Below are 26193 nucleotides of genomic sequence, written 5' to 3'. Positions count from 1 at the left end.
TCTCTGCTGGGTGGCCGAGCAGCCGCTTGTATTCCCTCTGGCCCTTCTCCAAGCTGTTCTCCCTGTCCCCTAAGACCAGCTGTTCAGCCGCTGCTCTCATAACTTGTCCCCTTGGCAACTAGATTGTTGCTTATAAAACAGTTCCAAGGGCAGGGGAGCCCATCAGCAGAATGAAAACTCCTCTCCATTTTGACGACTGAGAAAGTTGCAGGGTGTTAAAGGAAGTGACACTGGAATGGAGGCCATAGATGGGGCTGAATGCAGCAGGGCAGGGAAGAGAAAGACCCAGGCGGGCAGGGGAGGTCTGTAGGTGGCCCCCGAAGATGGCGCTCAAACAGGTCAGCACCTGGACAGCTCCCCACAGGGCTGAGAAACAAGCTGGTTTGCAGCCTCACGGTCCTAGAGTCCTAGACTTTTTCTGGTTCTCTGCTACGCTGTATAAAAGCTCTCTGCCCTGACTCATGCCGTCAGGCCTCAGGCAGACACTAATTTCATTTGATAAGCTAATCCATGTCTCCGACAGCATGCATTCTCTAAGGTGTTACATAGGTCAGGTGACATATGCACAGTTCGGGAACCTCCAGAGGTTGGGTCCCTGAGAAGAAGAGAGACTGCAGTGGTTGTAATCCCAGCAAGCTTGTTGACAAAGTGGTGTGTATGTGTGGGGGTGGGGGGAGGGGGAAGCAGCTCAGCTCAGGTGACTGGCCGCCTCCCTGGGGCAAAACAAACTGCTGGGTAGAAAGCGGTGGCCTGGTAGGGGTGGGCACCCAGAACAAAGGGCCCAAACCCCTGGAGGGTGGGGTGGAGGAGAGGAGAAAGGGAGACCAGGAAATAAGAACACCGTATTTCAGAACAAAGAAAACGGGGCCAGGCTCCAGCCACCTCCTCAATTACCTGGCTCCTGAGAGGACAGAAAATAGCATCTTTAGTAACCACTTCCTAACTTTGAAGTTAACAACAACAGAAAAAGCTGTGAAAGATATGAGTGAAGGTGGTTTTCTAAGCGGGCAGCATCTGGGAAGGAAGCAGTATGTGCCGCCGAGGAGCCAGGCAGCCAGTGTGTGTATGTGGGGGGGGAGGGGGCGGGCAGGAGTACAGTGTGGAGCAGACCCACAGAAACCTTGAAACTGACTGTATCATTCAGGATTGTTTTGGTTACAAATGAGAGAAAACCAGGAGAGGGAATTAATTGGCTCATGTAACTAGCATCTGGACTGAGAGAGTGTGGTAGAAACAGGTGCTCAGAGTTAAAACTAGCACAGATACTGGAAGAAGGGACGGATATTGTTTGCCAAATCAGACGTTTTGCCACATAGAGTTTAAGGAAGAATACTCTTATAATGCGTCAGCCTGGTTCCCTGCCCAGGCTGGTATAACTATGACACTAATTTTTTTAATTAAGAATTTTTTTTATTGAAGTGAAATTCACACAAGATGAAATTAAGCATTTTAAAGTGAGCAATTCAGTAGCATTTAGTACATTCACAATATTGTGCAACTACCACCTCTATCTAGTTCCAAAATACTTTCATTTCACTAAAAGAAAACCCTGTACCCATAAGCAACTGCTTCCCATTCGCCCTCTCTCCAACCCCTGCCTAATACCAATTTGCTTTCTGTGTCGAAGGAATTACTTATTCTATATATTTCATACCAATGGAACCATCCAATATATAGCCTTTTGTGTCTGGCTTCTTACACTTAGCATGATGTTTTCAAGGCTCATCTACATCCTAGCACACATCAGTACTTCATTACTTTTTATGATTAATATTCCATTGTATGTATATCCTGCAATTTATTTATTCATTCATCCACTGATGGACATTTGAGTCTTTCCACCTTTTAGTTACGGGGAATAGTGCTTATTATGAACATGTGTGTACTTGCATTTTTTCGAACATTTGTTTTCAGTTCTATTGGGTATATATCTCGGAGTGGAATTGCTAGATCATATGGTAATTCTATATTTAACTTTTTAAGGAACTGACAGACTGTTTTCCACGGCAGCTGAGCACTGTTACATTCCCACCAGCAAGTTCCAATTTCTCTAAGTCCTTGCCAACACTTGTTACTTTCCTTTTTTTAATCAGCCCTCCCAGTGGGTGTGAAGTGTAGGACACTGATTTTGCAGGGCAAGGAGTCTGAGGAGATGGTTAGCAATAGTGAGAATGGGGGTGGGGAATGGGCAGAGCTGGTCCCCCCAGTCAGAGCAATGTTGCTTTTCCAGTGGCTCTAGCTGTCCTTTCAGAGCAAGCAAAGGATTATCTGGGCTTGGTTCCAGGAAGTGGGACCCCCCATCAGTACAACAAGTTGGCCTCTCAAAAACCAGACCTGCCTCGGGTTTTCTGGAAGCCTCTAGCTTCTGGAAATCTTGATTAAGAATGACACATCTCCTCCCATAAACTTGTAAAGATCATGGATTCTGTTCTCACAGGGGGATAGAAAAGATCTCCCTGTTTCCCTTGATCATTGCTATCTATTGGTAAAGGTCTAAAATTTCCTGATGGACCTCCTATCCATTTGTAGGAAAAAGTTTAGTTCAAGCTATCTGTCTCTCCTGCCCTTTTTCAAGACCATGATAATTGCAGGTGGCCCACTGGGGTAAAGGGACCCATCTTCTTGCAGCTGGGGGTAACTGGCTCAGGGGCTCCAGCCACTCCAGAGGCAGTACCCCCATACCTGTCTATCCACAGTCGATTATGAGCATACCCTCTGCAGTGAGATGTGTCTGAGATCGGATCTCATCTCTGCCACTGACCAGCTAAGTGACTTGGGTCAATTACTTGATCCCTCCAAGTTTTGATTTCATCATTTGAAAAATGGGCATAATGTCCATAACACACACCTGGAGGGCTTGTTGAGAGAATAAAGGAGATGATATATTCAAAATTGCCAGGATCTGGCAAACAGTAGCAAATGTAACTGTCATTATATAGGTCTTAATGCATGTTCAATTATGAATCCTTATGGGAGGGTAGTGTTTCTAGATGGTTCACAGTCCTCAGCCAAACAGTGCCAGGCACTTTCTGGGAGCAGGTGTTGACAGCAGAAGAGCACAGGAGAGGCAGGGAGGGGACAAAAGTGGAAAATGTCTTCTGGGCACCATTGGTGCCCAGTGGCAGTGAGTAATCTGGATGTGCTAGGACCCCTCTAGGGCCCACCAGGAGGATGGGTGGTGGGAAGGTTGGATGCTACTCTGCCCGGAAGGGAAGACCGGGGATACTAACTAGTGTTTAGCTACTATCTCTCCTGGTTGGGGTATCTTCTGTGAGTCTCTTGACGTCACTCAGTGCCAGCCACCTATGGCCATAGAAAAATCCTGACTCAGGTCAGGACCACCTGATCCTTTCATCAACCTCACAAATGCTGGTCAATGGGGAGGGGGGTAAACAATTTTCCCACTGATAGATCAGGACAACCTCAGAAGACAGAGATACAATCCCTAACTCATTCCTTTATTCCCATGGGATGGGGGAGTGCAGAGACCCCCAGCCTTCCCCAGGAGAAGACAACCCCAAGTTCCCTGGAACGTAGGAGAAACCCAGCACCTCAGGCTTATGAGGGTTTCTGGACCTTGGCACTATTCACATTTGGTTGGTGGGGACAAGAGCTGCCCTGGGTATTGTAGGATGTTGAGCAGCATCTCTGGCCTCTACCCCACTAGATGCCTGTAGCAATCCACCCCCATTTGTGATAGAATGGACTAGAGGGTCTCAGGTCATCGGGCACCACCGGACCACTGTAAGGCCGGTAGGTGTTCTTTATTATTTAAATGAGCAAATTAAAGCTCAGAAGGACTAAATGCTCTTGCCCATGCTCACTCAGTAAGTTTAAGATGGAACTAGGGTTCATTCATTCATTCATTCAACATGGCTGGCACCTCCTGGAGCAATGGGAGTGATCTAGCTTCAGAGCTATCCATTGTGGGAGCAACACATTTTTGGTCAATGGATTGTCCCTGACTGGCTCTCCAGAGGCACGGGCGCCATTTTGGTTGGGAGACTCAGATACTCTCCCACCCAAACCCCAGCTTCTGTGTGTCATAGCAGTTTCCCAAACAACACTGGAAAGGAAGGAACATATTTCTCCTTCTCTCTGGGGTGTCCTTCCTGTGCCCCACCGTCCTACCCCATTAGTGGCTGCTTGCCCCCTCCTGTGACTCACTCTCTTGAGTTTGATATTATTTTTTATTTTTTTTAGAGGGAGGGGAAGGGCAGAGGGAGAGAGAGAATCCCAAGCAATGCCCCGATATTTTTTTCTTTTGTTGCTTTTTTTTTTTTTTAATTTAAACTTTAGGTACTTAACATAGAGTGCAATATTGGTTTCTGGAGTAGAATTCAGTGATTCATCAGTTACCTACAACACCCACTGCTCATCACAACAAGTGCCCTCCTTAATACCCATCCCCCATCTAGCCCATCCCCCACCCACCTCCCTCCATCAACCCTCAGGTTGTTCTCTGTCCTTAAGAGTCTCTTATGGCTTATTTCCCTCTTCCCCCCCACTTCCCATATGTTCATCTCTTTTCTTTCTTAAATTCCACATATGAATGAAATCATATGGTATTTATCTCTCTCTGACTTATTTCACTTAGATAATACACTCTAGCTCCATCCACATCATTGCAAGTGGCAAGATTTCATTCTTTTTGATGGCTGAGTAATATTCCGTGTTGTGTGTGTGTGTGTGTGTGTGTGTGTGTGTGTATCACATCTTCTTTATCCATTCATCAATCGATGGACATTTGGAAGGCCCTGATACTATAAGACTTGTTAACTATAGATAAACTTTAACCCCTAAGCATACCCTGGACCTGAAGTCCTTCCTCAAAACAGTGAGTAGATCGGCCTAGAACAGCGGTTCTTAACTGGGGCAGTTTTGTTCCTCAGAGGACATTTGACAATGTCTGGAGACACTTTTGGTTGTCACAACTTAAGGAGGGGTTAGTTATTGGCATCTCGTAGTTAGAGACCAGGGATGTATGACAGGACAGTCCCCCACAAGAAGAAATAATGAAGCCCCCAAATGTCATCATGCCAAGTGTGAGGAATCCTGAAGTAGGTAAATTGTCAGATTCATGTGCAACTCCCAAAAAGTGAGGAAGGGCGGGGTAGGGTGGGCAGGTGGCAGCTTTCCCCAGAATTGGGCAGATTTCTGGGTGACCCTCCAGCCCAGTTAGGTTTGGATGGTCTGGTTTATGCCTGTGGCCCCAGCAGAATTAACAAGTCTCTGTTTTACTCTCATGAATGTCCTGGTTTGGACAAGTAGCTATATAGTCACCCAATTACTTGGCACAAACAACAGCCTCTCCCTGTGAAAACAAAATTCTCTGGACAAGGGGACAAAATTCTGCTTCTTTCAAATCCCAGTAAACCCTGGAGACAAGTGAGCATCAGGTGTTTGGGGTGGAGACTGGAACCTTCACAGAGACACAGAAATCATTCTGGGCCTTTGGAACAAAATGACCCTCCTAACTCACAAAATGATTACTCTATTTTCAGGCTAATAAAATTTCCTGGCATCTCCTCTCTGGCTTTTAATCTTTTCTTCAAAGTTAGTTTCTTGGGTTTTGTTCTGTTTTGTTCTGTTATAGATTGTTCTTGCTGCAGCAGTGGTTGAGGGCCAGTGAATCCTGTTAAAGGGCTTTTGGAAGAACCACCCAGAAAGATCCTCTCTCCTACTTGAGAAACCCTCGGGAGCTCTTTGAGGCTGAGGTGTTCTCTCCTGGGCCTGCCCCCAGCCAGGTGGCCCCTTCGGGCCTTTTGGAGGCTATCTGAGATGCTTCATGGAAAGAGTCCTCACTCAGGTCTCACTGTGTCACAGGCTCTTGCCTGAACCAGCCATTGCGAAGGAGAATGGAATCCCTGGGATTGGCTTGCGCCAATGAGTGTCCATCCCCCGGGGCCTTAGAAGACCCAGGGAGCATGTGTTCACCACAAAAAAATCCCAAATTGGGGTCTGTTCACAAAGTAGAACACAGGAGTGTCTATCAGGTAGGCCACAGATACTTAGGCTTGTTTCCATTGAACTGTGAGGTAGATATACCAGTTAAAGCATCTGCACTCTTCTCAGAGGGAACCCTTTGCTCATCTCTTTGATGACGGGGTGGGCCGAGGTGGCCATCTTTTGTGTCAAATGGCCACTGCCCTAGGCCATGGATGACTGGACCAGAAATAGGAACCTGACACCCCGACAGCCAATCCACAGGCTTGTCAGTCACCAATGACATGGGCTGATGTGGGCTGACTCTGTGACCATCAGAGTCCCTCTCTCGGGGGAAATACCACAGAGAGCCACTTAGGCTGTGGAGGGGCCAGGAGAAAGTAGGGTCAGTCGAAGTTTTGCAAAAACAGACAAGCTGAGGAAGCAGAGGCACATCCAGAAGGTTCTATCACATGTGCTTCCATTTATATCACACTCTTGAAATGACAAAATTATAGCGGTGGAGGAAGACCAGAGGTTGCCACGGGCTATGGAGGGGGAGGTGTGACTATAAAGGAGCAGCACGAGTGAGAGTCTTCCCGATAAAATAGTCCTTGATCTGAATACGGTGGTGGTTACACATATGAAATCCTATGCACACGATAGGATTTCACAGTACTACGTGCACGCGCGTGCATGCACGCACGCAGCATTCAAAACCTGTTGAGCTCTGAATAAGGTCTGGAGTTTAGTGAATAGTATTTTACTAGATCCAAGCCTTGATTTTGATAATGTACTGGTTACATTGGGGAAAGCTGGATGATGCATATGTGGCAACTCTCTCCATTATTTTGCAGATTCTTTAGAGTCTTAAATTATTTCAAAGTGAAAAGTCTTAAAAAGAAAAAAAAGCTGAAATACTAATAAGAGTGACAGAAAAAGTTCCAGCTCCCAGAGCTGCCCCAAATCCAGAGATTTCTAGCCCCTGGCTGGGTTGACCCATCTGTGTTTATTACAAAGCAAGAAGCCTGAGCCCAACATGCTCCTAGTACATAAGTCTTTGTATGCATATTTTGTTATTTCCTTAAGAAAAGAAAGTCCCCTGCAGCAAAATTGCTGTGTATAAGTACATTTTTAAGACTTCTGTTACTTCACGCCAAATTGCCCTCCAGAAAGATCTTAATGCATATTCCCACCCGCAGTGTATGAGAGGGCTGGCTTCCCCATCTCTTGCCAAAATTGCGTTTTAATCTTTAAAGAAAGCATAATCTTTGCCAAGTTGATAGATAAAACATTGTATCTCATTGTTCTTTTCTTCCAGGAATTCTAAATTATTTTCTTGGGCCAAGTTGGACCATATAATTGGCTACTTACCTGGAGACTCTGGCTTGGCTTTTCACTTGGTCACTTTCATGAAGTTGCATTTTAACCTTATGCCCTGACTTGATAAAGGATCAGTACAGAAAGGGCCATGTGAAATTTGCTGCTGCACTAACTGTTTTCAAAAACCCCAAATGTTGTTGAGGACCTCATATCTTATATTGCTCTGTCTGTCTTTGATGTAATAAAATCAGACTTAAGAAATTTCCTTTAGAATTGAGTGCTAGGAAAGGCTTTCATTCCGAGAGGAACACACATGCTTCCTCTTTTCCAGCTATGAGAACCCTAGAGCTGATCATGGTCCTCACTTGTTTTTTTTTCTGCTAGGAAACACAGAACCAAGTTTAAGAATCAATGACAGCAATTTTGTTAACTCTTGTGGGAAATATATTTATTTATGTTTTTATTGCCTTCAGTCCTGACCTTCTATGTTTATTTTATTATTCACTTAATGTGTTTTAGCTTCAAGCCACTCCAAATCTTGTGGAAAGAGGCAAAAGCCAAAATTTCTCAATTATGAGCTCTGGTAAGCACTGCATCCCTGGTACGTAGCCCAGTTCTGGCATATAACGTAGTGCTTGCATAAATATTTGCTGAATGAATAAATGAACAAATGAATGAAAGCACTTGACAACAAACCAACTAAGAATAGCACTGACAGTGATTGAAGAGAAATACTAGTTCCTAGTTGATCCAAGAGTAAGAAAATGTTATCATGGAAAGTAGGGCTTCAAGAAGCTTGGCAGGAAAGAAGTACCAATCGTCTTAAAAATGCTCAGTCATATTTCTGGGAACCCAACTGAGAAAATGATCTTAAACGCCTTCAAAATTTTAGGAACAAAGATGTTCATCACTGAATCGTTCAAAATCATTAAAAAACTATAAACAACCTAAAAGTCAAATAATAAGAGAATTAGTAAGAAAATTATGCTGATCTGTGTAATGGAAAGTGGTAGCTCTTTCACATATTCAGTACAAAGCGTTCTTAATGACTTGAAGAAAAATGAATGCAACAGTGTTAAACACAAGAGTAGGAATTATATAATCCTTATGTTCCCCCCAATGTAAGGAAATATGCATAGAAGAGAGGAAATAAATGAAAATGTTATCAGTGCTTGTCTCCAGCTTGTGTGACAGTGGGTGAATTTTACTATTTGATCTTGACTTTCCTGTAGTTTCCAAGTTTTCAACAATAAGCATGCATTTTATAAGAAAAGAATAGTCTTCATTAAAAACAGAAAAGGAAAAAGATACTAAACAATAGAAAGGCCCATTGAAATGCATTTGGGGACTAAAAAATATTTGTTTGTTTGTTTGTTTGTTTTTTGCTTCTCTTCCTGACAACAGTCAGTGCCCTGGAAGGCTCACCTGCCTATGGTGTGGTGTTTTTAAAATATGTCCCCAAATTCAAGGTTGAGTTCAGTCCCTCTCCCCTTGAGTATGTGCTGTCATCAGTGACTTGCTTCAGATAGAATCTGGTGGCAGTGTTGACTTCCAAGAGTAGATAGCAAAAGGCATCACTTCTTCCTCGCTATCTCTTGGATCATTTCCTTTGTGGGGGAACCAGCTGCCCTGTTGTGAGGACATTCCCGCCGCCCTACAAAGATGCCCTAGTGCAGAGGAACCGAGGCCTTGTGGCAATGGCCATGAGAGTAAGCCTTCTTTGAAGCAGTGCTCCGGACCCAGTCGAGCCTCCAGCTGACAACAGCTCTGGAGATCCCTTTACTACAGCCTTGTGAGAAATCCTGTGCCAGTCCACCGGGATGAGCCACTGCCGAATTCCTGATCCACGGTGAGATAATAATTTGTTTTCAGTTGCTAAGTTTTGGAGTAATTTGTTACACAGTAACGGATAACTAAAATACATGGCAACTATTAACTCTGCGTGAGGGTGTATATATGAGTGTGTATAAACCTTTGAAGTGACTCACTGGATTAAAAATTAGCAGTCACTGTTTTTTCTGTTTGTGTATTTTGACAATGTGTATCAAAAACCCTAAAATGATGTATAGCTACTGACCAAGAATCCAACATTTTGGAATTTATTCTAAGGACATGAAAACCTCCCGTAAGAACGCAATCCACAAGCACAGGGAGTTTTGTTGGCTTGACTTACCACTGTGTCCCCAACACCTAGGACAGTACACAGTATGGAGTAGGGACTTAGAACATATTTTTTGAATGAATGAATGAATGAAATAATCGGTGAAGTGTTTGAAGATATAAAGATCAGAATATTTATCACAGTGTCGTTTATGATAGTAAAAAAAATTGAGAACCACTTAAATGTTAGGACATGTAAACTGAAAGTAAATGATGAGTTAGGATAACTATAATGCATCTGTACAAAATGGAATATTATGCAGCCCTTAAGAATATGTGGAAAGACCTATATTTTGTGGTGGAATCTTTCTTTGCTGATGTCCACTGAATGACCTATTAGATTAACCAACATTTTATTCCTCTTCAAAATACTGATTAATTCCCATGACATGCTGAATATTTTCTTTTCCCCAAATTCCTATTTTCTCATATTTCCGTGCAATTTTGTTCCCACTGTGACCTGCCATGAGTCAACTTTTGATGTCTGCTCTATTGTTTCGTGGTTAATTTAAACAAATCCCACATGAACTGATAAAACACAAGTGCAAATAATAGAGTTGTTTCAATAACCACAAAACAGAATATTTAAGAAAGATAATAAAAATGAGTTTTTAAAAAATGGCTCTCGAGCTCCTCGTGGGCAAGGTAACTCCAGAAGACTAGAAAATATTGCAAAAATCTAGGACTTTGCAGTCGGGTGGCTTTGTGACTATTTTGCTTTTCTTTAAATAAACTCAAATTGGAAATTTTAAGTCAAGCATATGGGTGTAGTTTATGCAAGAAAGAAACACCACACTTAGAGAGAAGTCATCTTTTCTGAATGGTTGTGCATTTATAAGCTTTAAGTTACAATAACATGTTTAAAGGGTGTGCATGTCAGCGTCTGTGGTCCCTGCTCTGGATGGCCAGTTTTGAGTTCCAGTGGAGTCTGAGATGAGGGCTTTGCTGTCCTGCCCTGAAAAGAAGTAATAATATTTGAATGAAGTGAGCAAGTTATCAAGCAGTTTAAGTATGACAGTGGTTATCATGGGATCGTGGGGGTTTCTTTTCCTTATCTGTATTAGCTACAAGAATCAGGTGTTATTTTTATAAATTCTCTACAAAGTAAAGGCATTCCCATGGCATTCTGCCCAACTGAGCCTTCTTCCTCCCCAGGCTGCCCACTGCCAAAGAAATCAGCTGTTACTTGGACGCGTTCGTTCGATAGCCACTAGGTGCGGCTTCCCTCACCTGGCCAGCCTTCAACTCCCCTCCCTCCCCAGACTCCCTGGGATTCCCCTGCACTCACAGAGTTCCAACAGTCTGTGCCTTCCCCGGGGAGGGGTGGGTCTCCATGCCAGGGCTGTCCTGTAGTGGGTGGGTGAGCCGTCCCCTCTACCCCCTGTCCCCTCACCCCCATGCCCAGCCAGCCCTCCCTCTAGCTCGCTCCTTCTTCCGGGGCCTCTCCAGGTGAGAGTTAGCCAGGTGGGGGCGGCTGCAAAGGTATCTGCCAGGTTCTGAGAACCGCAGTGCTATTTTTCTCTCTCCACCCACGATCAGGCAGCTCAAAAAAAAAAAAAAAAAGGAAGAAAAAAGTCAGGAAGAGGGGAAAGTGGGAGAGAGGCTTCTAGAAACAGCTATAGAAGGGCATCTAGTCTCCTAGGCACCAGAGTAAGGCAAGAGAAAGAAAGTCCCCCTTGAAGATGGGATGGGCTTTGAAGAAAGCCATTAGGGGGAGACGAGCCCCAGGAAGGCTCTGCACGCCCCACCCAGGCTGCCTCTTTGGGCCCCTGAACATGGCAAGGCCAGAGACCCAGTGCCCAGCCTTGCCGGCACTGCTTAGGGCTTACGTAACCAGAAGCCAGTTATTAAGTTGGGCCTCAGTTTCCCCATCTGTAAGATGGGAACAATGACTTCTTTGCAGAGGTGCCACGAGGATTACATGCCATGATTATGTTGACATTGCTGGGGGGGGGAGGGTGCCAGGTAGGAGTTAGTCCTTCCCCCCTACCTATTCGCTGATTTCTGTGTGTTTGTGACCTCCCCTTTCCTTCCTTTTCTTCATCAGACCGCAGCCTTCCTGCCCTCCTCCTCCAGGAAGGCCCTGGCGCTGCTCCCATCTCAGTGGCAAACCATTGGCTCGGTTTGTCTGGTGTTACTCACCCTGTTCTTTAACCTCTCTGGACTTGTCTTCCCTCTTCTGTAAAATGGGCACGGCAAATAGGACCTGCCCTGTGTGGTTGCCGTGGGCTTTAAATAAATGCATGTACAGTAACAAGAAGAGTGCCCGGCATACTTGCGATGCTCGTTCAGTGCTTGCGCGACTGTGTGTGTGCGCGCGCATGCTTGGCGTGCACGTGCACACATGTGTTTATAATCTGCGTTATGCTTGTGGGTTTTTTTTGTTGCCATTTTCACCTGTTTCTGTTGAGTCCTTGAGCCCACCACCAGCTCTTCCATTTCTTTAGAGCCATATTGTACTTTCCCCTCTTATGCCTAGAATAGACCTCTCTGCAATATATTTATTGAATTAGCTTTTTAAAAAAAGAATCTTGGAGAGACATCCAGTTCTGCTTTCTTGGAGCCAAAAGCACTTCTCGCACATTTCCTGCAGGCACAGCCTTGCTCCCTGTGATGTGCACGGGGACAGACTGTGAAAATAGATGGCTTTTGCTTTGCCCGTGTGCATTAGCATTTTAGTTGAACTGTAATTTCACCCCCCAGGTCACCTGATAGGCCAGAGAAAAAGCTCAGGGCTTGAAACACTCACTCCAGTGCATCTGGAGGCAGCATTTGCCTCCAGCTGCCAGGCCGATGGACAGACTCAGAATGTGGGTTTCCTTGGTGTGAGCTCGTGAAAAGTTTTTGAAAGCTGGATCTTTAATTCGTGTGTGTGTGTGTGTGTGTGTGTGTGTGTGTGCATCTCGTCTCCTTAGTTAGTTTGTGAATACCATGGGCCAAACACAGCAATGGTTTGCTAGACTCGGAGCAGTCTTGGGGTCCATTCATTCATTCATTCACTCCTTCAACGCACACTATTCTGAGCCCCTACTCCGTACCAAGCACCGCTCTCGTGCTGGGATCCGGCAGTGAACATGATGGACAAGCTTACTCCTCTCCCGGAGCTTACATTCTGAGGGGACAGGGTACACCCACAGACTGATAAACAGGCTGGGACTTTTCCGAGCTCACCTCCTAAGCATCCAGCCGGTGTGCCTCGAGCCAGATTGTGTGAGGCCGCTAGGTCGTGGGAAGGTTTGGGTTTTATGTTAAGGGTGATGGGAAGCCACTGGAGGGCTTGAACCAGGGAAGGTATTTGTTGGGACCAGGTCACACCGACGGCTATGCAGAGAGGGTCATGGGGGGTCGAGGGTGAACTCAAGGAGACGGGCAGAGAGGGTGGTGCACGTGGAGCAAAGGGAGAGGATTGAGCACATTTTGGAACAGGGCTTTCAGCAGCAGCGCCGCTGACATCTTGGGCGGATCTTTCTCTGTTGGGGGGGTGCTGTCTCATGCATTGCAGCATTCCTGGCCTTTGACCTTTACCTTCTAAGGCCAGTAGCACCTCCCTCCAGTTGTGACAACCAGAAATGTCTTTGGATATTGCAAAACGGCCCCCTCGCCCTGGAGAACCATGGCTATCCAGTAGACCCGACAAGACTTGCTGATGGGTTGGAGATAAGTGGGCAGGTATAGACATGGGATGGTGAGGGCTGTAGAGGACTGGTTTTGACCTCTCACTCTGGGCTACACACTATATTACTCCCTGGAAGGGCAAAAGCGAGCATAACCCAGTATGACACCCGATTTCCAAAAGGAAACTGGTAAGGTTGGCAATCAAGTATTCCCACAAGGAAGTGTAAAATGGCAGCATGGTAAGTACAACAAAGAAGGGATGTAGAGACTAAGCAAGTATATGAGGGGTTGGGAGGAGGATGTGCCAGCCTGGGAAGAAAGAGAAGGCTTCTGCAAGAATGAATAATTCATGGTAAGGTGGCATTAACTAGGCTTGGAGAAGGATGTTTCAGGCAGCGGACAGAGCAGGAGCAAAGGCCCTGTGGTTGGAAACATCACAGCACATTTGAGGAATTGAAGGAAGGCCAGAGAGTCAAGAGAATGTGGGGCCACATGGGGGAAGATGATGTCAGGGGTGGGGAGTTTGCCCAGGGCTTCACAGCCATGTTAGGGGGCTTGGTCTTTCTCAAGGGCAATGGGATGTCCTTGGAGTGTTTGAAGAAAAGATGTGGCAGCACAGGGCTTCACTCTGCCTACAGGGAGGGGGCAGACAGGAGAGGCTGAGCGAGGCAGTGGACAGGAGGCTCCTGCTGGAGTCAGGGTGAGCCCGGGGTAGGGCCTTGGACCCAAGAGGGTGGGTGTGTGTGGTGCGTGGGGGAGGCGTAGGTGCAGAAGGATGGACCTGGCAGGTCTTGCTGAAGCTGGGATTCTAGGGCTGAGGTGCCTATTCCAGGCCTGACCCCGCGTGCCCTACATCGTCCTAGCCACGGGCTGCCCCTCAGGGAGCTCCCACTTAGCACAACACTGAGAGCGCCCTCCCACCCCCACACCGGATTTCAGGGCCGGGACAGATAGAGAGGAGTCTCTGCCAGCCAGAGGGACACAGGCTTGAATTCCTCCACGTGTCAGCAGACACGGACTCTCACTCCTTCAACAGCCGCTCGGGGCGCAGCAGCTTGGGGCCAGGCGCGGAGCTCCAGGGCCACCGGGGCGCCCGCCTCGCGCTGTCCCCCCGAGCTCGTACTCCAGGGGCCTTGGCTTCCCGCCCAGCAGAGCGGCTCGGGGTTGGGGGGCAGGTGGCTGGGCCGCAGCCAGGGGACACAGTTGTACCCGTGGAGGCCACAGCTGAGCCCTGGCAGACCCCGTCTCCCTCCACCCCCGGTCCTCCTCCGCGGCTCAGCTGCTCCTCTCCCTGAATACTCGGTTCCTATTTACAGAGCAGCCCCGCGAGGCCTGCTGGGGGGACCCACACGCCCGCAGGCAGCCCTGTGCCCGGACTCCGAAGCTGGCTCTTCCCAGCGGAATCCCCTCATCCGCTGACACACGGCCCCTTTCTCAAAAAGAACTAAAAGAGAGAACAGCCCCAAGGCCCTTCTCCTGCCTTTTGACCACCCCGGGCTGGGTCTCAGCAGAACCCAGGGCTGTGGCCTTCCTCCGAGCGCGCACACTTCCTTCGTGGGGCGCTCTAACGCTTCACTCGGACTCACTCCTCTCCGGGGCCCCCTGGGGTAGGCGCTCTTCTCATTTCCTTATGCAGGTGGGGAAACAGAGGCACGGGGAAGCCCAGGTAATTCGCCCTGCTCGCGGGGGGACGCCAGGCAGCGTGGCTGCAGACCTTGCCCCTAACGGCCCCCTAGGTTGCCTCTCCAGAGCCGGATGCACTGGGGAGGGGGTGCGGGGGGCAGGGGTGCAGGGCGGGGGAGAGGCCCGGGTGCCCGGCAGGCAGACGCAAATGGGGCCTGACTCGCAGGGGCGGCCAGAATCTGGGCACGAGCCCAGCCGGAGGCTCACCTGTATCACAAGGGTCAGGTGCGCGGGGGTGGGGGTGGGGGTGGGGGTGGGGGGGTTGGGGAGAGGTTGGGGAGAGTCAGGGGAGCAGCAACCCTCCGGGGCGGGTTATCCAGTCCTGCCAGGTCGGTGCTCGCTCAGGCCGTCCCCTCGGGCTCCTCCTCGATCCTGCGGGGCCTCTGGGGTCGCCCCGCACGGGTCCATCACGGTGGGCTGCTCGTGCCCTGCGGGTCCCCGGCTGATGCTGAGGACGCTGCTCGGTGCAGGACGACCCAGCAGGCACCATTCCGCGTCGCGGTCAAGGCAAGGCAAGAAAACGCAGCTCGGAACCAGACGTGGGGAAGCTGAACCAGCCCCGGGGGTCAGGGTTGGGGAGATGGGGGTCTGAGGGCTGCTCTTCTGCCTACTGCTGTTCTGCTAGGCAGTATGAGCCCGAGGCAGGGGCCGCAGAAATGTGTAAAAGTGACCAGCCCAGAGGGAAGTTCAAGGCCAGCCCAGGGGCCAGCCACCGCACACTCACTGCTCTGAGGACCCCTCGTTCTTCCTTAGTAATTGTCCCACCAGTGCTCCCACTGGCAGCCGAAAGCCCCTTAACTTCTGGAGGTTCCGGTGAGAGCAGGGCAGGCTGGGGACGGGACCTTAACCCAGTGGACACAAGTGCTCGGGACCCCACTCAGTGGGCTGGGAGCAAGGCCTTGAGGAAAGAGAACGCAGGACAGGCAAGTGTGGATACGCTGGGAGGGGTTAGGGGAGGAGGCTGTGGGACAAAGCCCTGAGCCTGCGGGGACAGCAGCCCCCCAAAAGAAGGCGAGGAAGCAAGCAAAGGCGAACTTTGCCAAGGCTGACCCTCAGCATTTAGATGTAGGATTATTGTTGTTACTGGCTTTCTCTCTCTCTCTCTTTTTTAAAGATCTATTTAATTTTTCAACTAACATCTTTTTTTGTTTTTTAAAATCAATTAATTAACATATAGTGTATTAGTGTCAGAGGTAGAATTCGGTGATTCATCAGTCGCATATAACACCCAGTGCTCATTACATCACGTGCCCTCCTTAATGCCCATCCCCCAGTTACCCCATCCCTGCACCCACCTCCCCACCTCCCCTCCAGCAACCCTGTTTGTTTCTATGATTAAGAGTCTCTTATGGTTTGGGGCGCCTGGGTGGCTCAGTCGTTAAGCGTCTGCCTTCGGCTCAGGTCATGGTCCCAGGGTCTTGGGATCGAGCCCCGCATCGGGCTCCCTGCTCAGCAGGAAGCCTGCTTCGCTTCTCCCTCTCCCACTCCTCCTGCTTGTGTTCCTTCTCTCACTGTCTCTGTCAAATAAATAAATAAAATCTTTAAAAAAAAAAAAGAGTCTCTTATGGTTTGCCTCTCTGATTTCGTCTTATTTCTCCTTCCCTCTCCCTATGTTCATCTGTTTTGTTTCTTGAATTCCACATATGAATGAAATTGCATATTTGTCTCTCTCTGACTTATTTCGCTCAGCATAATACCCTCTGGTTTCATCCACGTTGTTGCAATTGGCAAGGTTTCATTCTTTTTGATGGTTGAGTAATAATCCAGTGTGTGTGTGTGTGTGTGTGTGTGTGTGTGTGTGTGTGTGTGTACACACCACCTCTTCTTTGTCCATTTTTCTGTTGATGGTCATCTGGGTTCTTTCCATATTTTGGCTATTGTGGATATTTATTTATTTTAAAGGGGGAAGGGGGGAGAGAGAGAGCGAGCGAGCAGGGGGAGGGGCCAAGGGAGGGGGAGAGAATCTCAAGCAGACTCCCTGCTGAGTGTAGAGCCTGATGCGGGGCTCGATCTCACCACTGGGAGACCATGACCTGAGCCAAAATCAAGAGTGTGATGCTTAACCAACTGAGCCACCCAGGCGTCAGAGCTTTTACTCTTTTTTGAGGCTAAGAGTGTTGAGTGTTAAGACTCTGGATGTTTTGGAATGTTCCCTGTTTCACATTTAAAAACTACCCCCAATTTTTCACCTATGAATAAAATAAATCCAGGCTGAAGGCTGTTGATGCCAGGAGCGGTGGCAGCCCTGGGGCCGGGTGCACAGCATGGCCAACAGGATGGACAGCATCCTCATCAGTTGCTGTGTCCCCTTCACTCTCGTTTGGGAGTGAAGAACTGAAGCTCCCGAGAGGCACACGTGGACAGGAGAAGGTCCCGAGCGGAATGCTGGTTGCACGGTTGCTGAATAATTGCGATGCCACAAAGAGACCAAGCAAATGAGACCGAGCACACCAACGGATGATCATTATGTTTATTCGTACACACTTGCTTCCAAACTACAATTAATGTATCTAACAAAGCATATCATGCAAACAAAGATCAGAGGTTATACAAATTGAGGAAAGCAGCGCAGTAATGTACACATCCATCTTGCCTGCTTTAAACCAAATGTTACTGGACAGTTGAATGGCCTCTACATTTTGTCAGAAGGTGATTATACAGAAGGAAAAACCTCAACCTCCATCTCTTCATCTTCCTCCTCCGTACAGATCTGGCATCTTATATGATGTTTTCCAATGAATGATTTAAATATGACGTGTCCTTCACACACACACACACACACACACACACACACACACACACTCTCTCTCTCTCTCTCTCTCTCTCTCTCGCGCGCGCGCGCGCGCTCTCTCTTTCTCTCTCATGGGGCAAAAGCAATGATTTCAAATGTCTCTGACCATCTAGAAAAGATATTCTGAAAGACCCTGACAGAAGGGATAGGAGGCGAATTTTTAGACCCTTTAGACTCAAAAGAATAACTTCCTTCATGGATGATTTTGAATAGTCCACTGATCCCCTTAAGAATCCCATTCTTCCAGGAAGAATATCAACAAAAATCTATGAACAATCACAGGAATAAATACTCCTAAAGTTAAGCAGAGGAGACAGACACAGTTATTTAATCAGAAAATGCAAAGCCACCTTTTGTCTTATTTTAGAAAAAAAAAAAGGTTCTTATAAAGTAGACTTGATAGTTTCTGAAAAGTAGGGTTCTGTCTACTCACATAAGAGAGAATTTGGAGACAGATGCCCTTGGGAGTGTTTGCTGCCGCCTCTTCTTTCTCGGGGATATTGAAGCATATCTGAATTGCCCAGTGGACAAAATCCTAACAGGGCATCTCTGAATTTTCACTGAGTGTGAGCCTTGGGGGACCTCTGGGGACTGGAGACAGAGCCGAGGAAGTGCCATGCCTCCCAAGCCAAAAGGTGGTCACAGAGCCTCACAGAGCAAGGAGAGGCATCCCAGGGACCCCAGGGGAATGCTATCCTAGGGCTGCATCTGGAAGGGGAAAATAAAGCTATCTTTCCTATGGTCCAAAATCTTCCAGACCCTAGACGGCTGTCCCCAGTGTGCATCAAAAATATGGAGGGCATCAGTCTGCCAACACGTTCCACCTGAATTTCCAGCCATTCTGATGTGGACTCCATATACCACTGGCATGGGGAAATTCTACAGTGGGAGTGCAGGTCAGGGGCACTCAAGGTGACCCCAGCTGAGTCCTCCTACAGGCTCCATGAGATTGGAATCTTATCAAATTGTCAGATTTATTTTAAAAACAGAATTGAGTTATTAAAATTCTCTATAAAAAAGTACAAATAGCCCAGTATACTGTTGTTCTATTGGAATTAACTAATTTCTTCTTTGAGGTTTAAAAAAAGGTCTTTGGAACTTGTGGGCCTTAGTGTAGGGTCACGGTAAGGCTGTTTGATGACTGAGTTTGACCTACACAATTATCAACTGACACTCTGATCTATCACGCAGATCAGAGGCACAGGGGCCCTAGTCATACATGATTTTAACCCTCCGAGAGAGTCCCTGACATTAGAAAATGAACAGGATTGTGGTTGACACCATTTCTAGATGCCTTCACTCACTATAACTCAGGTAACCTTTCTCAAGTTTCTGTATCTTCCGCAGCAGAAATATACAGCATTCCCTAGATTTTGTCTCATTGGACCAAATGGGAAATGACAGACATGTTTACAGTCTGGTATATTCCATAAGATGTAACCCAAGCAACTCAAGGAAAAGGTTTCAAAAAATAGTTTCCCACTTGTCACCTTAGCGTGTGGTCAGTAAGAACCAGAGTGCCCTTTTCCTTCACTGGAACTAACTGTCTTGGCCTCGCTGCTCCTCTCTTAATGACCATCGTCCTTTGGGTCCCCAGGTCAGCGTCTCCTTCCTGAGGATGACTAGTGTGCTCCGCGGGGGAACAGGCACTCCTGCCCTTGCTGGGCTTAAAGAGACAGGAAATGGTGTGATATGCACACACAAGAAATCGGTGACTTCGTAAGACCAAAGTGAGAAAGTGACTGTCAGTTGGTGTTGCCTTTCTGAGGCATTTAAAAATATCAGACTCTCACTTTCTCTCCCTCTTCAGTCCTGAGAAAATGAATCCCTGCAAAAGCCCAGATTTCTCCTGCTAAGGGCACTCAGGTGGGGACTGGAGTGTTACTTCCTTTCGCCACTTCTCCATCCATCCCCGGCCGCCATCGTTCCCGACAGGAAGCCACAGAGGAAGGCAGGTGGGAACCTACCGGGTTCCGGGGCACGCTGGATGGTGTGGCTCTGCCCAGAGAACTGTGAGCTACCTCAAGGCAGGCAGGGGCAGGGGGCTTCCAGTGGCCACTGAGGATGCTGTTGGCCTTCAGGGGATGCTTTCTGAGGACTAGACTGTGTTCCTGGCAACAAACTTGCTCTCAGGGACCAGCAGGAGGTGAATATCAAAGGCACCAACAACCAACGATGCAAAGCCACTGGAAATGGCAGTAGCTTCCTTCCCGAGGTGCCCTCTCTTTCCTTCCACACCCTCCTGCCTTCCTCCTCCTGCAAGCATCTTTCCGGATGCACTCAATCCCTGCTCTTCTTTAAACGCCTTATGGACCTCGGCCTCCACCGACCTCTCCCCTCTCTGAGCACCAACGCGTGGCTCTCTTGGGTCTACACCCTCGTTCCAGCAAGTATGCCAGCTCATCAGCTCGCTCTGCTGAGGACTGCAGCTCAGAGAGGTGCTCCACACTCAACTGTGCTCTTTCATCACCTTTCAACCAACCATCTCAGGTCAGGTTTCCGAAGTGCCCTAAAAGCTCTGATTTTTGGCCAACATTCCTCATAAGAAAGCCTGACACATCTCATAAGACAAGACAGAAGGAGACTCTGTATTCACTGGCACCAGGTCGTGGGGATCAAAGAGAAGCAGATGTGAAGAGCAACCACTGCCTTTTGAATTAGTTCCTGCCTTTAGTGAACCACTCATTAACCTCCGAGGGCTATACCTGGCTGCACACTCCAGATACTTCCATCGAAACCAAGCATCTAGCCTCTTTAGACAAGATGCCAATAGAGGGGCAGCCAGCCCATTGGCCTGCAGCCTCAGAGCCAAGTTCTGCTGCTGAGTAGCCCCCACCGTCCAAGGGAAAAGAATGCAAGCCAACGTGAATGGCCCTTCAGAGTCTTGGGCCACGGAGTCTGGCAGAGAAGCAGACTGTGCTAGATGCTGCCTGGGCCCTGGACCTCCACAGGCCCCAGTGATACGGGCAGTGCTTGGGGGCTGAACTTCAAGAGTTCAGGTGTTCTCCTCATTCCAGCTGACAGCTTCCCTGTGGTCTTCACACAATGCCCATGAAGTGGGACTGCACCAGAGAACTGTACAGATCGCTGCTTTTGTAAGCTGGCCTAACAGTTGGTCATGGTCACCCACACCGTTTATTCTTTCAGAAATAACCATCTTGGGCTGCTCAGACCTTTACAACATTAGCCTTTACCTGAATCCAGGTACAAAGCCATGCACCAACAGGGCACATCACGGTGACACTTCAGTAGGTCCTGAGGTTTACTGTCTTCCCCCCAAGTTTGGCCTCAAGCCTGCTGTCCCTCAGGCTGAGCACAGGGCCCCACAGCCAAGAGATTTTCTTTTAAAACTCTGCCACACATTCTGAAAGAATACAAGCCAGCTGAGATGCTGAATATGTTTCCTGGAGAATTATGAATAATTTGGAAATGTGTTGGCTGGGTGAGGGAAAGCCTGAGACTGTGGCTGGCTCAGAAACAAGCGGGTTGCATGGGGCTCGGGAACCAACGGTCCGGAAACCCCCATGTGTTCTTTTCTGAAGCTTTCCTCACTGCCTGGGGCTTACTGCGCGCGGCCGTGGGGTGGGGGTGGGGGGTGTCCGTCCTGCTGCTGCTCCATCCAGGGGCAGGGTGACCGGCTGTTTTGTTTCTTAGGCTCATTCCATAAACTGGTCCCTTTTCTACTGACCAGCAGGACTGTGGCCCTGGGTGTGCTGGGGCCCCTTCTGGGTTCTGACATCTATAGCCCATGAAAGAATGCAGAGGAAGTTGCTCTTCTGGGGGCTGACCCACTGCCTACCCCATCTCTTCCCCTAATCAAGGGTTCCCAGGGCGGACCAGGCCTCTCAAACTCAAAGACACTTCCGTGGTTGTGTGTTACATGAATTTCAGGCAAACAGCCAGAAGGTAAAAATGAGGAGGCACGTAGCTGGGAGACGCATCTGGGGGACAAGGGAAACAGAGCGGCCCCGTAAGACCTGATAACTGCTTCCATGTTGGATGTTCTTTCTATCGTAGGAGGCTGGCTTCATCGAGGAGCTTGCGTCAGCACGCTGTCTCACCACAGAGGCGCTCCTCACAAGACTGGAAAGGCTGGTTCTAGCAACAGGTGGAAGAAAATCTGCAGCTTCTAAAGAGTCTGTGGATAGTGCCAGGGGATGGCTGTGCCCAGGGGGGCTGCTGGACTGGATGGTTGTCTCACGAAGTCTGTATGTGCTGGAGCAAAGGGTGAGTCGTTCCGGGGGCAGCAAGGTGGACAGCATGCCTCTGGTGCGTTCGCACACACACAGCAGGAAGGGCGTCTTCCAGTCCCTCCCACCCCGAGTCACTAACAGTAACAAGGCTGAAAAGGAAAAACCAAAGTCCAGCCCAGGGGCTGTGACAGCATCACACCTACACAAACATACTAGGTAGACTGGAGTCAAACACTTCCTGATGTCCCCAAGAGGAAGAGTGGCACAGGAGTGGAAAATGGTGCTGAGGAGCTAGGAGGGAGTGAGTGTCATCTCGGAAATAATCCCCGAAAACAAAAACTTTTGTTTGCAGGTAGAATCAAATATTTATATATATATTTATATATATATGTATAAGCCTAACTGATCATGTAAAATAGCCATTCATTTCAAAATTAGATCTACGATAAAAAATTAATATATCCGATACAGTGCCAATGTGCAGGGTACCCGGGGGGTGGGGGGAGAGGAAGCACGCAGCAAGGAATTAAGCAAAAGCTTAATCATAAAAGCAGATTAGAAACAAGAGCCTTCACAAATATAGCACAATTGTGTCTTATAAAATTATTATAATACTCTCTTTATACTTGATACGATCATATCAATAATATAGATTCACTTGTTATTAAGGTTTATTATAAACATGCAAAATTCATTGCATGATGCATTTGCAAAACATAGTAAAATCCTTCTAGCAATAAAACATCTTTGCGCTGATGTGCATCCAGGTTTTCCTGATTCTACAGCTTCAGGTGTGTCATTCAACATGAACTGGAAATGGGGACCCAAACTGTATTGGTTTTCATCCCTTAGAGGATGTCAAGGGCTGGACATGGGAGGAAAATCGATCAATGGAGACTTATGCTATAGTTAACACTCTGTTAAGTTACTGTACACCGTACTCTCATGAACAACACCGCAGCCTAGTAAATAAATAAGTACAAAAGGGGATGGGGTGTACGCTTGCTTCAGCTTCTGAGGAAGTAGGTAGCAAAATATTGGTTGGAGGGTGGGGGTTGGCTAACAACACTCGTGAGTAGTGGCATGATTGCTGATGGCACCCTGGATCACAGAATAATCTCCCAGAGATTAAAATGAACATACATACACACTGGTTTATCCTTGATCTGAAATGATTTCACATGCTCATTTATCAAAGTCCTTAGAAGATTTGGCCTCTTAAAAAGAAATGCAAGTATTAAGATAATTATCAACCAAATAGGGGAGCTGACAGGTTCACCCAACGTTCTTCTGAGGTTCGCTCTCTTTTTGAAGACCAGTAATCACTGGACCGTGACTGGGTTAAGACTGTCAACGTCTGGTAACAGTGAGCTTGCAAATGACTCACTGGTGGGGACATGATTCATCTCGGCCTCTTGAATTCTAGGGACTGTTTCCACTGAGGCAGAGAACAGAAGTAGCGGGTATTTCAAAGCCTCCCCCACTCCCCACCTGGCTCACATACCGGGCTCCCCATTCTTTTGTTCCAAAGATGTCTCAGGGGGAGAATCACTGGCCCCGGGTCAGGTTCATTTTAACATCTCTGGTTGGGGGATCCCAATGGTGGAAATTGACAGAGGACAAGGAAACTATATCAAATCGTACCAAAAAAGGGGGAGAGTTTGTTTGCTTTCTAGGAAGGGTTAACCTACAGCCAGACATGACTTCTACATAATTAAACTGGACACTGTACATTATACCATTTTCCACTAAGATAATGTTCTTGGTTGTAAGAGAGAGACCCTGAACAGTTACTCACATTTGGACTAATAACCCTAAAATTTTCAGGCCCCCCCAATCTGGAACAAGAGAAAAGGCCATGGCCTTAAAATTTTAGGGTTAAGGATCACTTCCCACTATTGGGGGGCTGGGGGCTGGGGACGCGTTGGTTCTCAGTGGTGAGTTTCATACTGAGCTCTGTAAGATGGGGTGCACAAACTGGGGGTTGACATACGAGAACCCCTCGAAATCAGACTGGTCTATGTTAGCAATGACCAGCTGATCAGGTGGTGTTAAGACAGGCTGCCCTCGCGTGAAGAACTTGTCAAAGTTTTCTGCGCCTTTGCCACACTGCAGAGAAGAGAGAAAAAGAAGGAAAGGTTAGTAATTATTGCAAAGCACAGGGGGCAGCTCTCTGAGAGGGCTCTGCAGGGAAGAGCGTGGCCCGGGGGAATTGGGACTGGCTGAGGCAGGAAGAATTCTGGAGAATCTGCACACCTACTGGATTCCAAAGCCAGCCACAGCAAACAATAACGCAAAGTCACTCGGTTGTAAACCCTTGGAACCGAACCCCTCCGTGGAGAGGCACTGCTGATAGTAAAGGCAGCAGCAAGGACACAGCCTATTTCACTTCCACTTCGCAAAGCAAGCAGGCTATGGGCATGATGCCACACTCACGGGGCCACCAGTCACGGTCCATGTCGAAAGGCCAGGATGTTGGGTGCGAACGCAGACAACGACCTCTGAACCAAGAGGTTGAGATTTCTGTCCCACATGTGGTTCTTTGCAACCATAATTGTAATAAAGTAAAAGCTGTGTTATTCTTGCAACTGGAAAGTTCTAAAAACCTCAGTCCCTAATCTTACTTTGGGTACCAATTTTGAAGTAGGGGTGGTGGCAAGGTTGGGACATTCACCCTGGGGCCCAGCTGGGCTTCAGCATATCTAGACCTGGTCACTGGCAGGTCGATACGGAGTTCCCTCGCAGGTGGTCTCAGGCTGGAGGGGTTTTGCTTGGGTGCCCTGAGCAAGGGAGAGCAGTCTCCAATCTGTCTTGGATATTCCTCTCCTCTGGGTCCACCGGGGCACTCAACACAGACAGGGATGCAGGCAGAGCTGCCCTGTTAAGAGGCTCTGAGAAACAGGGCAGCATGCACAGCATTGCTTGGGAGCCTGGCCCCAAATCGGGGGAAGGGGTGTCCTCACTTTCTCAGCCGCTCAGGAGGGTTGTGGCATGTTGAAGTCCCCAGGACCCCAGATGACTCTGAGACAGGGAGTGCTGGGGTTGCACGGGTGATACAAATCACATGGTATTCTACATGTTGCAAATGATCACCCTTCTACATGCTGGTATCATAGGGTGACATGAACCAATTCCGAGTTAGCACAGTTTTATACTACCCAGGCATCCCTGGATCTTTAATAGAGGATAGCTCTAGGTACACTGTAAAGGGGGGGTGGGGGGCTTCATCCCGCTCCCTTGAGTGTAAAGGGGGCAGAAGACCCATGGCCCCTCCCTGGGCTGCCATGAGGGTTAAGGGTGCAGTGTTTCACATAGACCCCAGCATGCGGTGAGAACACAAGGATTGCTGTTATTTTTGTAAGGCCGGTTTAGTCTCACAGACCGTATTCCCACTTCCTCTTTTACATCTTTCCCATCTTCTAGAAGGTTTCCTTGAGGATCTAGCTTCATTAGGCTTTCCCCACCCTACTCCTAAGGCACGTGGTGAGTTCAAAAGTAAGGTCTTTCATAACTGACAGCTTCCCTTTCTGGGGATGCCTTCATTTTCATGAGCGACCACCCACTCCTAACAGGGGATTGTATGGCGCCCTGACAGCCTCTCTATGGAGGCCATACTATTGGGCCTGCTCATCACGCGGGCCCTGCCTCCCACATGTGAGATGGTGCAGTTGTATTTGAGGAGGATGTCCTTTGGGAACTTGGTTAATCGATGCCCAGGGCCTAGAAGATTTCAAGTGCACCGTAGGTGCTCCCAGAGGCTGGGACATGTGCTCCCTTAGAAAGAGACCATTTGCATTTCTTTTGCCACTCACTAAACATGCAAAGATGAGCAAGAAGGAACTTCTGAGAAAAATAAAAGGCGAAGTCTCTAAAAGGAAGAGGAAGATGAGCCAAGGCAAAACGTGTCTCCAGCCATCGAACCCTAGATTTGTTGATCTGTTCTGGCACAGGTCTGGCCTTTTCTTTGGGTACCATCTTTAGGGCATTCACAGATCATCTTCTAATGGGAAGTTCCAAAAGCCATGGCTTAACTGCCAAATAAATCAACAAAAAACTAGGAAAGGCCCCGAGATCTAAAACAGGAGACCACATATACATCAGCACCGGGAAGCCTGGGGATGGGGACGGATGCTCAAGGACATGAAATTCTAAAACTGCTGTCCCAGGGAGGGTCACTCATAAGGGTTGCCACAGCTTGTGAAGCTAAATGTGGTAACACATGGGGCAGAAACCCTCGCTGCTTCAGGCCTTGTGCTGTGCGGGCTGCCGGCCCAGAGCTAAGCGGGCTCGCAGAGACCAGGCCAGGCCAAGCCCTGCGTGGTGATCACACCGTACGGGGGGAGGACTGCTGGTCTCAGAACTGCTCACTAGCTCTTCCTTTTCCTTCTCACTCTAACTTGCTCTGGAATGTTCCCCGATCCTAAGCAGAGAGAAATCACATGCCAGCAAAGGAAAGCCTTTCTTAAAACCGATTCACTGAAGTGAAGGGCCAAGATAATGTTT

At 48.2% G+C, this 26193-nt stretch overlaps 1 protein-coding gene across 3 annotated transcripts in view; it reads right to left on the bottom strand.

Moving 5' to 3' along the window:
• Positions 1–10215: 10215 nt before the first annotated feature.
• The window catches only part of PRKCA (protein kinase C alpha), a 399658-nt gene continuing 383680 nt past the window's right edge, over positions 10216–26193 (bottom strand). For 2 of the 3 annotated variants that reach the window (XM_073883238.1, XM_025889887.2), the window contains one exon: positions 17163–23799. In XM_073883238.1, the coding sequence (XP_073739339.1) occupies positions 23635–23799 (165 nt within the window). In that variant the 3' untranslated portion in view covers positions 17163–23634. Of the gene's footprint in view, positions 10364–17162; positions 23800–26193 lie in introns of those variants that run through there. The other variant, XM_025889888.2, reaches the window with a different exon arrangement.

Source organism: Callorhinus ursinus, unplaced genomic scaffold (assembly GCF_003265705.2).
Source record: "Callorhinus ursinus isolate GAN/ISIS: 27379988/994484 unplaced genomic scaffold, GSC_fseal_2.0 scaffold50, whole genome shotgun sequence".
Classification (NCBI taxonomy): Eukaryota; Metazoa; Chordata; class Mammalia; order Carnivora; family Otariidae; genus Callorhinus; species Callorhinus ursinus.
The sequence above is the reverse complement of the archived record's forward strand: the minus strand, read 5'-3'. Positions and strand labels throughout refer to the sequence as shown.